The sequence below is a fragment of the Cryptomeria japonica genome, chromosome 9, assembly GCF_030272615.1.
Source record: "Cryptomeria japonica chromosome 9, Sugi_1.0, whole genome shotgun sequence".
In the NCBI taxonomy this organism is placed as follows: domain Eukaryota; kingdom Viridiplantae; phylum Streptophyta; class Pinopsida; order Cupressales; family Cupressaceae; genus Cryptomeria; species Cryptomeria japonica.
The window spans coordinates 746,754,341-746,773,370 of record NC_081413.1 but is presented as its reverse complement, the minus strand read 5'-3'; the positions used below and the strand labels follow the sequence as shown (position 1 = coordinate 746,773,370).

General features: G+C 37.7%; 1 protein-coding gene across 1 annotated transcript in view; it reads left to right on the top strand.

Moving 5' to 3' along the window:
* LOC131068458 (uncharacterized) overlaps positions 1–19,030 on the top strand; it is a 191,677-nt gene that overhangs the window by 94,171 nt on the left and 78,476 nt on the right. Inside the window, exon 11 of the mRNA XM_058003640.2 lies at positions 3,484–3,581. Coding sequence (XP_057859623.1) covers positions 3,484–3,581 — 98 coding nt within the window. The remainder of the gene's footprint in view (positions 1–3,483; positions 3,582–19,030) is intronic.

Below are 19,030 nucleotides of genomic sequence, written 5' to 3'. Positions count from 1 at the left end.
GCAGCTCTAGTAGCATTTGGATAGGTCATTGCATTCGCAAACCGTTCATTAAACATAGTGTAATGTTCACTTTTATTTGAACATAGAGAGTAATTAAATGATTAAAACTAAGTTATCAAAAAAATAAAAAAAGAAAAGATGACTAATTTTAACTATTTAAAATGGTCATAAATTAGTTAATTAATTAAATTTTAAATGGTCCTAAGCTTCTTGGGATTCTTTATAGTTAATTAATTAATTGTTGAATCGTAGTTATTTTAACAAGTGACTATATTATGTCAATGTGAAATTTATAAGTGGGTCTTTTTATGAGTGAGAATATAAAAATATTATAAAGTCACTATATGAGCAAAAATAAATGACTATTTTAAAAGTGATTTTTATAATTGATATTTCAGAAAGTTTCAGGAAGGTTATAAAAAGAGATTTGAAAAGTTCATTTTCTCATTCTTTGCTTGTTATTTTTGTTGGAGAGCTTTGAGAGCTTTTGCTTTCGGTTCAAAAAGACCTAGGACGTAAACTCTTGGGTTCTTCTTGGTTGATTGGATGAAAACCCATTTCAGCCAACTCATGTGGATTCACATAGCATTTCTAGGTGGATCTCTTGTATTGGATCGGTTTCGATAGCGAGATATCTACCCTAGCTGGTTGCACGTGGAATCACTCAAGTTTCACACTTGGATTGAACGATTGAAGTTTCACAATTTTTGAAGTCTTCCAAGTAAGACAAATTGTTAGGGCATTGTGAAAGATTAAAGAGTTTCTAGTAAACAGTGTGTTTGGATGCCGTGTTTTCAAGAGATGGGTGGATTTGGCTGGACACCATAATTTGTGAGGTTGGGTGATATTATTGGTGATGAGTCAACATCAAAGGAATGATTGTATTGGCGTGGATATTATCTTCGTTTGGGCACCGGTTATATCTTGGCTGGCATGAATGTTGTTGAGGTTGTGGTGTGGAGATTCACCTTGTTCAAGGGTTGTGGGAGTCCATTGTGAGGCGTAGCTTTTAGTGTTGGTGCGGGACTTCCTTTTTCTAAGTAGTATAGACGTCATGGCCATGGAAATCCATTTATTGCAGACGTGAGATAGTGTAGAAGAGTTTGCAGGTTTGGTATGGGAATTAGTGGTTCGTCCAAGTGTAGTGCAGGCCATTTTAGGTTGGTTGTTGCTTTGGAAATTGATACATGGGTATTGACCTTGTTTCCAACTTCAATGGAAAGGATAACTATTGCAGTAGACTTGAAGTAGTCTCCACTCTAGTTGAAGTTTGGCCTACTAAGGTGCATCAGAGGCCTAAGAATTTTTATTCCACTTTAGTAGGTGTGCGCAAGGATGAACTTCATCCGTTAGATGCTCAACCTTGAAGTATGGGGAGATAGATTCTGGGTTTTGCAATTGAGCATGTTCGTTTATCTCATTCATTAGATCTTTTTTAGGTGCCTAAACGACAATTGTGTTCAATGGCAATTATGAACATTGAGTATGATACCTTCATAAAGAATCATACTCGAGAGATGGTGGAGTTGCCCCTTGGCAAACAATCTATAGAATGAAAATGGGCCTATAAGGTTAAGTGCAAAGCTAATGTTACTTTGGATAGGAGAAATACTATTGAGGAGACTTTTCTTCCATGACAAAGATGGTCATCTTCAATTGCTTCTCTCCATAGTTGCTCAATTTGTTTGGAAGGTGTACTAGATGGATGTGAAAAACACCTTCTTGGATAGATATTTTGGACAAGGAGGTTTACATAGTGTAGCTTGAGGATTTTCAAGTATCTCAGTTTGATCATGTTGTGCAAGTTAATTAAGTCTCTATATGCGCTTAAGTAGGCTCCACAAAGTATATAAAAATTGGTCTGCATCTCCAAGCTTTTAGATTCAGGATTCTTTTTGGTCCAAATCTTTATGTCAAAAATTATGGCAGTGACATTATGATCCTTGTTTTATTGATCTTTCTATCATAGGTAGTGGGGCCTCTACACTTAAGCGAATAATCAGATTTATCTGTGGTTGAATTATTATGTTTTTTCTTCAAGATAGCCATCACATGGTCAATTAATTCAAAAGATACATTATTTGTTAGAGCTAGTGGACTCCAAAACATGAATCTTATTGTTCTTGTATAAAATCTGGCATGCTTATTAAAGAATTGTGTAATAATGTTTTGAATTCTAACCATTTGGTTACATATACACATGAAAGCAACAAAAATAAACATCTCCCTTTTCTTGAATGGATATTGTAAGGGATTGACAAATGCAAGTCCCCATCTTTCAAATAGCTCTTGCAATCATGTTGGTCATAGGGGTTGAGACTTAAAATAAGTTTTTTTTTTGAAAATTGGCTGTTTTTTGGTGACTTTTCATTACACATGCAGTAGAGTATTGGTTCTATTGGTGGTTCTCTTTGTGCTGTTTAGCATGGTTTCTTTCTTTCACAACATTCTTTTGTAAAAATAGATGTATATATATGTTGTTTTGTTTAGGGCTTACCTGTTTGGGTTAACCACTTTCTTATTTAGTTCTCTAGTTTTGGATTTTCTTTTTAAAATTGGTCGTTGGAGTTCTTTTGGCACTCAGATTAGTTATTTTAATTTACTGCACTTTTGAGTCCCATCTACCTACTATGTTCATTTGCTGCCATGAATATAATTTTTTCTTTTGTGTAAAATAGCTTTAGATAGATACTTGTTCTTTCTTTTACTCTTTGATGTTTCAAACATGACCCTTACACATGTAAATGGTTACTAGGGAACAGATATGTACAGAGCCAGATCCGTGACAGAGAAGAAGCAAAAGATACTAAAAGGGCAGAAGACAGATATTATTGGAGAAGATGAAAAAGACACTAGAAATGGAGCCCTGAACTTGGAGAGTAGAGTTTATAAATGCAATTTAGAATTGGAGTTGAAACAAACAAAGTTAGATCAACTTCGACCCTTAAGAGTTAAGGAATATAGATGTTTACTACAATCCAGAAAGCTATAGCTAATTGATTCGTATCCAAATATCGGTTTTTGCTTTCTAAACATGCTCCAATTCATTTGGAGTTGAGGGACCCTTCATCAATCATGTTTATATACATCGTGCCAGAGTAGATTTTGTGACTTTTAGTTTTACAATGAGATGTGTCTGATAATAGTTTCCAATACAAAATAATGTTTTGATTGCTTATGATTTCATGAGTTAGAGAGGTATGTTGTCTTTATTCTTCATAGTTGTATACTGTAAAATGTTAATTTTTGTTTACATTGTTTCCTTGTGGAAATCAACTTAATGATCAAAAGATTTTACAGTTTTATATTATTCAATTCAGGCTACATGTTGGACTTCAGAATTTGATATATTTCAAAATAAAATTAGGCCCTTGCTATCTGTGCTTAACAACAATTGATATGACCATAATCTTGATTCTGAAATGCACAAGAAGTTTCTTCACGCATCTGGCTCCTTACTTTGATTGTTCTATATTTTTGCAGGTCCATTGCTAGAGCTGTTAGATGTATCTTCTGATGCAACTGTTCTTCCCACCACATATGGAGAATTAAGACCGCCATTAGGAATGCATCGTTTGAAGGTACCAATTCTATGCATTGTAAATGAATCTTCAAGTTTTCTCACTTTTTTATAGTATGTCATGTTCACAAAACTGCAGATTTTGATGTGATGGGCTGAACAAATTTTAATATAAAATATTTCCTACTTTTTGATCACCAAAATCCTGTGAGGGCACATAGTAAGAGCATATGCTGAGTAAATATTACTATTCAACACTTTCTAATTACCTAGATTTTGTCAGGGTGAGATGAGAGCATAGGGTGGACGAATATAGATTGCATGAATTGAAACTTCACAAATATGCTGGAGCTGACTATTAATATTCAAATAAGCTGGAATATCTCAAAAAGACAATGTGCAAATATGAATCAAATCTGCCATCATAATATGATATTTTTCCAAATGCAAATACTTACTGGAATAAATTACAAAAGTTTTCAGCTCAAAGACAACCTCTAGATGAGATTACCCTTGGAAAACCAAATCTGTTTTGCTCTTTGATCTCCACAAAACCCTTCGGTTTTGTTCTTCCATCTTCAAATCCAAAGGATTTTGTCCTTGAATTGATCGTTGTATGCAAGGCTTAAGCTATGACATATATTATATGAAAAACGGTAGTTGTCCCCAAGGCTAGACAGGTACCATATTTTATAGCATCAGGAGGGCAGAAATTCCAATACCCCATATTCTCTTCCAAAATTGTAATTAAAATGTTAATGAGATTTACTTTTGAAATATCCCCATTTTTCTTGAAATTCCTCATTAATTTCTTGTCATAGAATCAACCATATAAACTTACTAGAATTTGACATGATGAAGTTCTGAAGTGTTTGGGGTTACAACATTCTTTGATCAAAACCCATTACATCACATGCTGAAACATAATGTAAGTTTATTTTTGCTTCTAATTTCCCAACTCATGGCCCTTTTGAAAATAAAAGTCTATTGTTATTGGTAAATAAGGATTTGGCCTATGTGAGTTGCACTAGTTGAAAGATTGACATGCCCACCCTTCACAAAATTGCTTGCCCACAAGTAATGTAGAGTTGGGTGTTAAAATATCTCTAGCCCCTCCTTAGTAGTGTTTTTTGTGGGTAGGTTTGTCCAATGATCTAGGTACATTGTGATTGTTCTGTTCCACAGTTTTTACTCTTAGGTATCAATTATGGCTTCTAGCACAATATCAGCTTTCTTTATCATCCGATGGTTGCAAATCAACTAAAGGTGTAATATGCTGACTGGAAGTTCTTTTGAGGCATAAGACATGGGAAACATTGTGAGTTTAATTTTTTTTTTGGTAGCTGCAAGTCATAATGCACCTCACCAACCCGTGGCACAACTCTAAGATTCATACAAACGATGTTTGAGCTTTTCAGCTCCACTTCACTTAATGGAAGTTTACCTATAAAGCTGTGTTGACGAGTGTTTTATGATCACACCAACACAAAATAAAGTTTCCAATGGTCAGTCTATCCTCTCTTGAGCAAAATCCCATGTATGCTAAGATTGCTGAAGATCATACAAGCAATTCCAAGGTTCTAACTGCGAACTTGCGACTTTGTGATTGATAAGAGCTCGTTTGGTTTGATGTTTGTTGGGAATCCAAGGGGGACTTTGCATAAAATGGCACAATCCTTAAGGAGACTCAACAAATTTAGACTTCAAAGGAGTATAGCGAATGATTTGGCTATGATGAGTATTTTCTGGATCATTTTCTCATTGAAATATGTGGAAAGTAAATAGGAAAGGGTTTCAAGAGATTCTAATCAAAATCTAAAGAACTCAAAAGACAACAAAGCCAGGTGGAATCAACCACACTTTGTTTTGCCAACTTCAGACAACTACGTAAAGGGAGGTGCAATCTTCAAGGATTGTGCAAAAGGTTTTCATATCATCAATGAACACCATCAAAGAACAATGCTCGTTTGATAATCAAAGTTAAACATACACATATAAGAGGCTCTATCCAACCTTGCATTGCAAATATAAATCATCTACTTGCAAAAGGTATGAGTGAATCATCTTAATTCTTACCACGAAACAAAGTTATCCATCTCATTCATCTAATTGCTTGAAAACATATCTAACTACTTGAGGAAGAGAAACCATGCAAACTTCAAAATAACACAAGTAAACACCAAATTCCAATGTATTACTCTTATTATCTTGATAGCTTATAGCAACAATTTCATACAAATTCTCCCTCCTTTACAAATGAAGGGATGAACCCCTTTTATAGGCCCCAAGAATGAAAATGGACGACCAAGATTACATTGAGGTCAATGGCTAATATTCCTTCATGCAAAACCCTAATTAGGGTTTTGACCCAAAATAACCATATGTATCACCAAGTAGTGGGCATGGCAATAAATGAGGAATCATGCCCACTTTGCATTAAATAATCCATCACTCCCAAATAAGGTACCCACTTTGCATTAAATATCCTTTTCACACTTGAAGAAAACATTCTCCCATCTTGGCATTATCTCCTGGGTTTTGTGCATTATTCTCGAGAATAAGGAAACATTTTCTAGATGACCCTTTAAGAAGGATTTCACGAAGAAGAATTCATACAACCTGTCCTTCAAATTATCCACTGTCAACTCCTCGTCAGTTAGTCTTTTTGCAAACAATGCCTCGACAATTTTGAGGATTTCTTCTTGAATTTTCTTGATCGCTGTCTTCAATAGAGCTGACTCCATATTTGATCTTTTGAAGAATTCCTTCCTAGTATTCACCGCATAGTACCACTGAGGGAAGTCATATGCTTCATTTTCTTTGATGACTTCTCCATCTATTAACGCCTGCCTGGGGATTTCCATCAATGCCTCAAGACATGTAATAGTCATGTCTTGATAGATGTGCGTATCCTCTGTAAAATCCCTCACTATGACTGTTTGCAAATAGAGGTGTTTGCCCAGTTTAAACAGTAAATTGTCTATGGAACAGTCTAATTTATTAAGTTCAAATTAACTTTCAGGTGAACATAGCATTTATTATTTAATCTTAAATCAACATTCAAAGAGGCATCATACAGTGCACCTGAAGTTTACTGGAGTTGTGTATTCCCATTCTCGTGGCTGATAGCTAACTGTACTTTGTTGGCCGATGACTAATTGAAGATCTTCATTCGCTGGTAGTCTTACGCATTCCCTGCAACTGTAAAACAATGGCTCACTGCTATGTACACAATGTAAATGCAATACCATTACCGCACCTCAGTGAATATTCATCCGCTTCCCTCAGGACAACCATTACTTCTGTGGAGGTTATTTGCGTCTGTAGGGCACGCTCTGGGATTGCCAGCCTTATGGCTCATGCGAAACAAAGGAAATGACGCCACGCGATCACACTCGATATCGGGTTGCTACATGGAACGCGTTGCAGGTTTGGAAGTTGCCGGTCCGTCAAGGATCACACCCGAAGTCGGGTTTAAGAGACGGAAGGAAGTTGCGCGACATTTTGGACACGCAAGACAGATCGGAATCTGTACACCTTGCTCACTAATCCAGAATGGAATTCGAGTTAAACCTTTTTCAACTCTGTTGGGCTCATACGTATCACGCACTGCATACACGCCACTGAATTATGCTGCATGGACCACCTTACGTAGTTCCAATAGGCCAGATGAAGCTGGTGAAAGGAATTATTCTAATCGTGTTGCTATCCCGTGGATAGACAATTGGTCTTCACCGTTTTGTATTCATCCAAGTTCTCCTTCCGCTTCATTGGCCAATCTTATTTAAAGGATAGAAATAGGGAAATTCCCGTAAGGAACCAACTCCCGCTGATTAAACATTAGGTAATAGTTAAGCAAACTAATATTTAATGTTAATCTTTATTGAAAAGAACCATTATTATAATATCACGCCATCAAATGATATAATATAAAGAAAGTTCATTTTATTAATACCAATATAAGTCTAATTTGACGGGGACATTACATCCTCCCATGAATTGTTCATGCTTTTTAATCTGCCAAGGATAGCCAAGATTCTCTAGTAAAATTGAGCCAAGTCTTCAATGAATTTACAAGCTGTAGTGAAGATGTTCTCTACCCATTCCTTAGAACATTGGGCAACTTTCCTTATCCCTTCACGTCCATCCACTGATTCCTTTGGAAGAGAAGAGGGAGGAACAAAAGTCTGAACTTTCTCTCTGAACGGACGCATTGAGTGTCGTACATATTCACATAAAGCTTTGTTCCCACTCCTCAACTTCCTATTTTTCTCTTCCACTTTCTTCACTTGTTCCTTCAGTGCCAGGGAGGATTCATCAAAATCCTCCATCAATTGTGCCCTGATAGCACGTCCCAAATCAATTGTTGTAACATCATACTCATCTGGAGTGATCTCGTTTTTGTCTTTGTCAACCTTGGGCACAACCACATGCAAAGTCTTGGATCCTGAATCATTTCTGGTGACTTTACAGAACTTCTTTGCCGCTTTTCCATTGGTTTGTGCATCCAGCTTAGAAATTTTTCAATTTCAAGTGCAGGATCCATTTCTTCCTCTGGCTCTTTCCTCATCCTTTCTTTTAGCCAATCTAGAGCAGTTGCATGTTGATCTTGTATCTCATGCTGCTCTTGTTCTTGTGTTACTTCATCAAGGGGTCCTAAGTCTCCCATTGTTGTTTCTCTGAAACAATCTTGAACATGTTGTTCTGTATTTGGAGGAAGTTCTTGTTCCTCATTTCTTTGATGAACATGTCTTCGGGGAGCATTGACATTAAGAATATCTCGTGCTTACGAAATGTCTTGGTCTTTTCCTATTACTTCTTCTGTGAAGATGTCAACTTCCAACACACTTGAAGAGCTATCAAGTGATTGTGCTTCTTCTAACCTTTGTCTCTTCAATTGTGGTTCTTCTGTTTGGCATTGCCTTTTCTTCAGCTGTGAACTCCCGGGGATGCTTTTCTCCTTTCCACGATTTGTCCTTCCTTGCGGAATTGTTTCTTCTCTTGCTTGAGCTCTTGATGTCCCCTCAATGGCCTCATCTTGGGATTCCACGTCTCCCATCAAACTATAGGTTAGGTGGGCATTCTTTGCCTTCAGCTTACTGATGTGATGCTCAACCCAGTGCCTTGTGAATTTCATAATTGGCCGGCTTAGGATTTCCAGATCAACAACTTCTGGTTCTGACCAGTTAGGTGCTTGGATTGGCTTATCTTTTTCTTTTTCATAATCAGGGTGGACAGTGTTCACGTCTTCTACCCAATTTGGCACTTGGATGATTTCACATACTCTTATCAACTTAAGAGGTAATCTGGAAAACATTCTTTTCCTGATCTCATAATCATCCTTTGCGTTAGCCCAGTAATCTTGTAGTTGTATCCTATGTCTGTACCTTATGCCAGGCACCATTCTTATCATATCATATGGATAAAAATCCGATCTTGCACTGTGGGGTTTGAGGTGTAGAATTGCAATTCCTCCACTGACTTCTCTGTTGCTGCTAATGATGGGCACAATTCATCATAATCTCCCTTGACAATCGAAAATTTGAGCCCACTCTTCTTCTTTTTCTGAATTCTGTCATAAGGAGTCAGTTGTCTTGTTACTTCCAGTAGCACCATTTTATCTGTTGGGTATCTTGGTAGCCTGTAGGGCTGGGAAGAGAATCCTTGTATGTGGATGTCAGTGAATTTCAGAAACAGGATTTACCAATCCCTGAACTTCCTTACCGACTTCCTTGCCTCTTGTGATAGCCTTGTGTGACCCCCTTCTTGTAAGGATCGAGCAATGTGCTTAGTGAAGGTGTCATTTGCTTTCTTGAAATAAGTAGTGCTGTACATGTGCAACTGTGGATTACATTCGTGAACTTTTAACTGCCCTAGACTACATCCCATAACTCTTTTACTTGATAATCCGTTGAACCTGCCCATTCTTGCCAACATATAGACGATGTACGAGCTCATGTAGAAGGATGAGGACTGCTTCAAGTTCTTTAGCTGCTTGTCCAAGTTGTTACTGATTATCCTCCCCCAATCCACCATCTTTATGGCATCCATTACTTCCTCAATGAAGTAAATCATCCATGGCTCAAAAATGAATGGCTCATCCTTAGCACAAGATCACCGTATTCTTGTTTGAAGTCCATGCTGGTGAGCTGCTTGGGCATTTTGGAATGGTGAGGCTTTGGCTTTTGCATCCATTTTATGTTGTTGGTTCCAGCATATCTCTCTATGTTGGAGTCATAGATCATAGTCGCTCTTTCCTTGGTCTTGAACATCATGGATTGGAATGTGGGAATCCCAAAAGCCTCGCCAATTGCTTGAGCAGTGAGATTTGCCAAGAGCCTGACATCATGTGGCATGATTGCTCTTCTCTTGGGATCATAGTGTTTTGCACATTTGATGATCAGTTCTGGGCATTGGATGGTAGGAGGAAATCTGGCAATTGACACAATTCCACTTTTGATTATCTTCTTGGCGACAACTGACAGAGGATGTCCGTCTTGACCAAATATTCTCTTTTTGAATTCTTCCAATTTGAATGCTCCCAAGTTGATGTCACTAACTTCTCTCCACTTTGAAATGATCTTTGACTCGGGGAGGAATACTTTATATTCATTATTGATTTGTGTCTGTGTGGAAGTGTTCACTACTTTGATTGACCCTGCAAAATAAAATAATTAATATTAAATTCTTGCTAAGGAAATCTTGGAATTCATTGGAAGAATTCCACGTTGCATATTCCAGACTTGGTATAAATAAAACCTCCGAAGATTTGAATTCTTCAATAAAGAAAAGTCACGCCTTAGTCACTTTTCATGCCTTGCTATTGCTTCAATTTCTCCCATAATGCGATTTGAAGAATGAAATCTTAAGCCTTGTTTAAATAGGAAATTCGTCCATCAAGTTGCTAAGTTGGTACTAGGATAAATTTAGCAACTGCATTGAATCCATTCCAATCACACTTTGTGTTTCCATAATGAGAGGGAGATGACTTGTCATTCCGGCGGACCCAACCTGTCATACTTGACTTCAAAAATAGGAACTTCCATAATGTCTTGAGTTATGCTTCATGAATCTTGGGCGCATATGAGATATCCTGAAGGATTTCCTTGCCTTAGTAAAATTCTTGAGTTTCCATTTTTGAGGAATCCTTGAGCGCATATCAATCCTGAAGGAGGAATTTTGAGTGCTTGGGCACCGATTTTGTTCTTGTGGAAGGATTCTCTTGGCTTTGGCACATTTTGGATGTGCTGATGGATTTTCCATGCCATTGACATTTTGTTCATTTCCATGGTCTCATGCAACCGTGGGCACATTCCTGATGTGAAAGAATAATTTTTTATACTTACTCATTTTCATGATTTCCAAAACTGTTTGCATGCAAGGGTGCATTTTGGACCCAGAGAAGGAATTCTGCTTGCGAGGAATAATCCTCTTCTACCAAGAATTTGTGCCCCACGAGCCTGCTTGGGCGCATTTGAGGGGTTAGGGAGGAATTTTGGAGAAGAGACAAAATCCTTCTCTCCTAGGGAAATACACCCAAGGAGCCTATCCAGGTGCATTTGGGGGGTTAGGGAGGAATTTTGGAGAAGGGACAAAATCCTCCTCTCTTAGGGAAATGTGCATCTTTGGCTTGGAGAGGGATTTTGGGATGGAGAATGAATTCCTCCTTGCCTAGGGAAGTGTGCCCACTCTCTTTTGTTGAGCGCAGAATGAATGAGGTGAAGGATTTTAGCATTTTGGAAGATTCCTCTTGTTCTTGGGAATTGTGCCCAAGAATAGATTTCTTCATGCTGTCTTTTCAAGGAGGATTTCTAGACTTGGTCACAATTTGATCACTTGCCTGCCCATCTTTTTCCGGATTTAGAATTGGATGATCAACAATCCAAGATCATTCTGCAGTCAATGCTTTGCCACCTACCAAGGATAGACTTTCCAAAAATAGACTTACTAAAAGTAGTAAATTTTTACCAACACCGAACTAGGGCAAACCGGGACACAGTGAGACTTACTAAAAATAGACACTGCTAAAAATAGTAAGTTTGTTTAAATGCAAAATTAGGCCAATTAGAGCCATAGTGAAACTTACTAAAAATATTAAGTCCTTAGAAATCACTCAAATTTGACTGGTAGCTTCCTTGAAAGATTGCCTTTTCAATGCTTAGCTCAGATTTCACCATGCCCTAGATTATTGACTTCATTTCTAAGTTTGAAGGATAAAAACCCTAAAATAGACAATACATGCTTCCAAACTTAGCCAAGTCTCACCAAAACTCTTCCAGACTTGGGCAAATTTATCACATCGCTTGGGACTTGAGGAGATTGAAGAAATTGTTGCCAAACTACCCAAAAACTCACAACCAAAAGACCAAGTGGACAAAAATGTAGTGGGTCACCATTTGGAATGGGTTGATGTGTGATTAGGTCACACCAGGTTGTAGGTGTACAAAGATTATGTTTCAAATCTCAAATGATCTCTCACATAAATAAATTTGTTGATTTTGAGTTCGTTATGGATGATCCTTTAGTGGTCTCAAAATGTTTGTCCATTTGTTTGGTGTTGATATTTGGTAGTGGGAATGAGCTAGATAACAATCAAACAAGCTAACTTTTGCCGAAAGAATCTGAGAAATCTACTTTGTCTGTCACTTCCAATGTTCTAAGGCAAACCATATAGCCTGAATACTTATTTGAAAAATAAATCAGCTAACTAATGTGCTCTAAATTTTGTAGGGATGGAAAAGAACTGTGCATACTTAGTTAACATATCTACTACAACATAAATGCAGATCTTGCCATTTACTTTGGGAAGGCTTATGATGAAATTCTTGGACACACTTTCCCAATTTTGGCTTGGAATGGGCTAAGGCTGTAGCAAACTTGCAAGATTAACATGCTCTCTCTAATTCTTTTAGTAGGTTGTGCACTCCTTGATATGCTTGAGAACATCTTCCTAAAGGCTCTTTGAACATAATCTTTCTCTTATATGCCTACAAGTCTTGTAGGATCTTTGGTGTCTCAGCATTGGTGCATCATGCGAAATCTTAAAATCTTCCACTTCATCTTAGAGATTTGCGAAGTAGGAAAATTCTGTCATATAAAATGAGACCATCTACTACTAAATATAGAATATTTGTAGTAAATGTGTTCTTAGCATATACTACCATGATAGAAACCTTCCAGCATGCAGAAAGGGAATAGAGGGTAGGCATCTGAGAAGGATCATCAACAACTACAATCAATTTACCCTTCATGTACTCTATATCAAAATAATATGGCTTAAGCTTACTAATTGGTTTTTGTTGTTGATCATTCAGTTCATGTGGCCAAGGAAGAACTTTCAAATTGTAATGATCTGTCCATATCACAAATCTTCCATAAACTAAGTATTGCCTAAACATAGCCAAAGCATACTTGATGGCAAGCATCTTCTTGTCATCGACAATAAAACCCCTCTTTACATCTCTTAACTTCTTGCTTTCAAATGCTATAGGGTACTGATTCTGCATAAATATTGTTTTAGTTCCCTCTACCAAAGCATCACATTTTATGACAAATACTTGTGAGAAATTTTAAATAGTGAGTACAGGGCATGAACTTGTTAGTTTATTGAGCTTCTGCATTGGGATTTGCAACTCACATGGGCAAGGTGTCTGAAATCATGATATGACAGGTTTCTATCTATATTTTGAAGATTTTTCTAAAATAATTGTGGGTTTTTCAATTTTTTGGGTTTGTCAAAAATCTGTGCATTGGGATTTGTGCCAGACGTACTTTGTTCAGTTTCAAAGTTGTACCTCAATCTGCCTCAATTTTTGCATTGGGATTCGTGCTCTCCAGAAATCAGTTTTTTTGCCTCTAGTGATTCTCGTTTTCCGTGCCTCGGAAAGCGTGCAAGATGGTGTGTTTGACCAACATAATGTTGGAAGGCAGCTAGCAATTTAACGATAAAAATTACAATACATGGAAGTAGTGGATGATGACGATCTTTGAATGTCGTCGCCTCGAGGATCTCGGTTTGGGTAAAGAGACTCGTCCTACCACAAATGGACGATCAGGATAAGTTTGAAAAGCACAACCAGTAAGTGGTCATGCTTATCAAACTTTCGGTTATTGATGATCAACTGTGTCAAGTGCCATCCGGCAAGACAATTGCAGAGATTTGGACTATTCTGAAGGATCTCCATGAGATTAGACAAAAGCTGTGTGTTGTTCCTGAAGAACCAGCTATTTTCTATCATGATGGATGATCATATGTCCTTATAGGAGCATCTAACGAAAATTAAGGATATTCGAGATTAGCTGGAAGCAATTGGACGGAAAATGGAGGAAGCGGATATGGTTGTCATCACCCTTAAGAGTCTACCTAAATCTTATGAGCACTTTATAAAAACGCTCAACATTACTTCAACGAATGTTGACTTGAAATTTCCAGAATTGTGTACCAAACTTCTGCAGTAGGATCATTGTAAACAACAGTTTGGTAGTAGTGCCACTTCATCCTCCTCAGAACAAGCCTTCGCAGCCAAATCCTTTCACAAGGATAAAGGCAAATCCCAATCCTCTCAGCAGAAAGGCCCTAGTCAGTCTAAGGATAGCTCGAAGAAGAAGAAAGTCCAATGTAACTATTGCCACAAATATGGTCACTTGATAAAGTTCTGTCGAAATCGTTTGGCTTCCGAATGGAGGAAGCAGGGAGGGCCTCGACCTAAGGCCAATGTTGCAAAGCACTCCGAGCAGAAAGAATCTACATTTTATGCTTTCATGGCGAAAAGACCTGTAGATCATGTGAAGTCTTGTACTTGGTACATAGACTCCAGTGCATCTCGACACTTCACTCATCGACGTGATTGGTTCACCGACTTCTCACCTTTCACTGATTCAGTCATTTTTGGAGGAGGTGAAGAGTATATTGTTGTTGGCAAGGGCAATGTTCAGATTCAGTCTGGTGGGAGGAATCTCATTTTCCTCAATATATACTACGTTTCTGGCATGGAACTAAACCTTCTCTCAGTGAGATAGATTATGTGTCACTCTCCTCAGCTTGATGTGGTATTCAATTCACACAAGTGTTTGATTGTTGATCATGCGACTCGCACCACTGTGGTTGTTGGCATCGAGGATCATGGTCTATATAGACTTGTGGATACAGGTGTTTCTTTGGAGCATGCCTTTGTAGCTAAATCATCTTCTGTTAGCAGTCTCTGGCATCAACAGTACGAGCACCTGAACATTCATTATCTTGCTCAACTTGTTCGGGAAAATTTAGTTCATGGCTTACTTGACATTCAGATTCAAAATCAACGAATTTGTGGAGCTTGTCAGGTTGGGAAGCAACACAAGAAACCATTCAAGGATGGTGACTCATGGCGGGCCTCCAAGGTACTACAATTGGTTCACGTTGATCTATGTGGACCAATGAATACTCCTTCTGTTACTGGTTCCAGCAATTTCTTTTTTTTTGTAGATGATTTTAGTCGTAAAATGTGGACTGGTTGCAAACCTAGGAAGCCTGGAGTAGTCGCAAACCTATGATCAGTCATCTGAAAGTCTTTGGCTCTTTAGCATATGTTTGGATTCCAGATGCCAAGCGCTCCAAGTTGGATTCCAAGAGTCAGAAACTTATGTTCACAGGGTACAGTGACAACCACAAGGCTTACCGACTGATTGATGTAGACACCGATCATCTTATCTTTAGTCGTGATGTCTTTGATGAAGAATGAGGACGTTTTCAGCTATCCTCGCCTGTCCAGAATTTTGAGGATCAACCTTTGAAGGCTACTGATTTGGGTGTTCGTCTTCAATTAGGTTTACCTAATGGGAGGGACGATGCAAAATTTGAATTTGCTGATGCTCAACCTAAGTTTCCTCTTGATGATGTTGATTGTCCACCTGTTGAGCCTGTTCTAGATCTTGTTCTAGTTCTTCGTCTTGCATCTGATGTTGGTCCTTCTACTCTTCGGCCTAAATGGTGGGCTAAGACCATACGTGATCTTTATCCTGATGAGCTCATCGAGGGTAGATCTTCTAGAAACAAGAGCAAGCAACAATATACAATCAACTTTGCTCTCATGGCCAACATCCATAGTATTTTTGAGCCTCAAACATATTCTGAGGCTAAAGGAATTCTTGAGTGGGAAAAGGCTATGGAGATTGAACACCTGAGTCTTTTGAAGAACACTTGGGTCCTTTCTGATCTTCCACTAGAGAAGAAGCCCATTAGCTGCAAATAGGTGTATAAAGTTAAGTACAAAGCTGACGGAAGCGTTGACAAGTACAAAACTCGTCTCGTTGCTAGGGGGTTCTCACAGAAGGAAGGCACTGACTATGAGAAGACTTTTGCTCCTACAACCAAAATGAGCAACATTTGGCTTGTCCTTGCCTTAGTAGGTCAATTTGGTTGGAAAGCCCATGAGATGGATGTTTAGAGTGCATTCCTCAATGGTGAGCTACAAGAAGAAGTCTACATGATGCAAACACCAGGGTTCAAGTTTGCTAGAAAAGAACACCAGGTGTGCAAATTGGTGAAAGCATTTTATGGCCTGAAATAGGCTCCTCGGGATTGGTACATCAATATAGACAAGTACCTCACAGATCATGGCTTTTAGAGGAGTCCATCTGATTCTAATCTGTATGGCCAAAACACTGGTGATGATATTCTTATTATTGTTGTCTATGTTGATGACCTCATTATCACTGGTAGTTGGGCACTTTTGATCAATCAGATGAAACAGAGTTTGTGTCAATCCTTTGACATGATAGACTTGGGACTTTTGCACTATTTCTTAGGTGTTGAAGTTTGGCAGACTGAAGGTAGTATCTTCATATCTCAGTCAAAGTATGCTCGTGATGGGTTGGACAAGATTCAGATGCAAGACTGCAAACGTACATCTACACCTATGGAGAAAGGGTTGAAGTTGACAGCCAAATTGGATTCACCTGTGGTGGATGAATCAACATTCAGGCAACTGGTGGGCAGTCTCATCTACCTTACCGCTACTAAGCCTGATCTCAGTTTTGCTGTGAGCTACATTTCATGCTTCATGACAGCCACTATGGCTGATCACTGGGTAGCAGCTAAGCGTGTGCTGCGTTATGTGAAGGGCACTTTTGATTTTGGTCTTTTGTAGAATAGAAGTCACAATCCTAGACTCATTGGTTTTACAGACTCGAATTGGGCAGGTTCCGGTAATGATAGAAAATCAATCTCTGGGTATGTTTTTTAGTTTGGGATTTGGTGTAGTCACGTGGACTAGCAAGAAGCATCAAGCAATGGCTTTTGCCTCGACAAAAGCAGAGTATCGAGGAACAGTTAAGGCAGCTTGTGAGGCAGTTTGGCTTCGAAGGATGCTTTCGGACATGCAAATGTCTCAAGCAGATTCTACTCCCCTTTATTGTGACAATCAAGGGGTTCCCAAACTGGCCAAGAATCCGGTCTTCCACGAGAGAACCAAACATGTTGAACTTCATTGTCACTTCATTCAGAAGCTGGTTGAAGACGGATCAGTTCAGTTGCTTTATGTTTTGACGGAGGATCAAACAACAGATATCCTCACCAAGTCTTTGAGCCCGGACATGTTTGTAAAATTTAGGGGGCAACTTGGTGTAGTTGACAGATTGACCATTAAGGGAGGGTATTAGAGTAATATCTTTATTATAAATTATTAATGGTCAATAATGTAATTTATTGTACATATTAGTTAGTTTCTATTTTTCTTTAGTTTATGATTGTTTCTTAATAGAAACATTGTCTTCATGAATGCTATATGTATACTTTCATTCTTTTAATAAAATCATTGCATTTCATGAACATATTTATCCACCAACTTCTTTGGGCTAATGATTGATGGTGTGCTTCGTTGGAGCTTGTTTCTTCTTAGGTTCTTTAGGGTTTGTCTCATCATTAGATTCTACCTTAATGTAATGGAGTTGGCCCTTGTTTGTCCCAAGTTTATTTTTGTTGTGATCATCTAACGTATTTGACGTGAATGGCTTTTTGAAGGTATGAGTTTAAACCTTTTTGAAAGTCATCTTATTGTTGTCTAGTGGTCGGTGGTCTTGATTGAGTTGAAAATTTATTTCTTAGTATAGATGGGTCAAGTGTCAAAAGTCCTATTTGTTGAAAATGATAGAGCGGGAAACTGTATTGCAGATCAAATTATTGCTACAAAGAAATATAAAAAACATAAAATATTATTTGATTTTTTTGGATGATTTTTTCATTACATTTCATTGGTGTATATAGCCATCAATTTCTCAGTTGAAAGTAGATTGTAAACTCAGATAATTCAGCAAATTCCTCAGGATCTATGACTTCCCTTGCGAGTGGTGTTATTAGAGAAAATGGAAATTCATCAACAGGGAAATTTAAGCAAAACACAAAGATACATCAAGAGTGGACAGAAGTTAAAAGGAATAGGTCTTCTATTAAATTCGTGCATCTGATGTCATTGAGATCTTCCAAAAAAGGAGAAAAATCCTAAAATGTTTGATTGCACCCTACAATGATTGGGTGAATTCTAGGATCACGATCTTGTGCCTCCATGTTAAGTTGGATCTTTCAAATTTAGATTATTTACCATTATAGATAGTTGAGTAAAGTCGTTATCATTATGCACCCTTGTTTAAAGGGCGTGCACTTTATTCGTTTTTATTTATTATTAATTTTACGGGGTATAGCTCCGTTATGGTTAGCTTACGAATAAAAAAAAATCTACTAGATAACACGAATAGAACAATAAATGTGGAAGTAACTAGAACCATAGTTAGAAGACTCACTAGGACTTGCTTAGAATTGCCAATTCGCAAGGTGGGCAAAGTGAATAGAGGCCTTGAGCCTTTGGATCTAGGTACTTGGTGAGCATAGTTAGACATGCCAAACTTGATGAGTTTTGTTTGCAAAACTTGGACTTGACTAGTAGATGGAAAAACTAGAAAAAGAGCAAAAAAATATCAAAACGCTTAAACCTAAAACGTGTAAAATGATCTTTTACACTTCAAAATGATATTAATTTCATTTACAAGCTCAAGAAAGGATAAAGAAATAAAATTGAAATGAAAAATACATTCTATTGGAATATAAATCAGAAAACATAGTGAGGGCCTAATTATTGCTATATTGCTTCAAAACTCACATTTTTGAAAGGTTTGGAGGACTTTTGGAGCTTGGTTAAAAGTGATAAAATATTAAAAAATGGCATGTGCAATAAAGGTAGTTTTGAAAGGTTTGGAGGACTTTTGGAGCTTGGTTAAAAGTGATAAAATATTAAAAAATGGCATGTGCAATAAAGGTATGTGTGCTCTCAGTGGTGGGACTAGTGTTACAAGACTCAAACTCTCCTTGAACTCCGCACCTAGACAAGGCAAATTGAAAAACAGTGGTAAAGTTTAACAATAACTTTAAAATTGAACAAAAATTGAACAAAAATTTGCTTAAATTGCTAGTACGATAGCCAGTTTAAATGTTTCAGTGAAAGTAAGGTAATATAAGTATTGAGCACAGTTGATATTGTC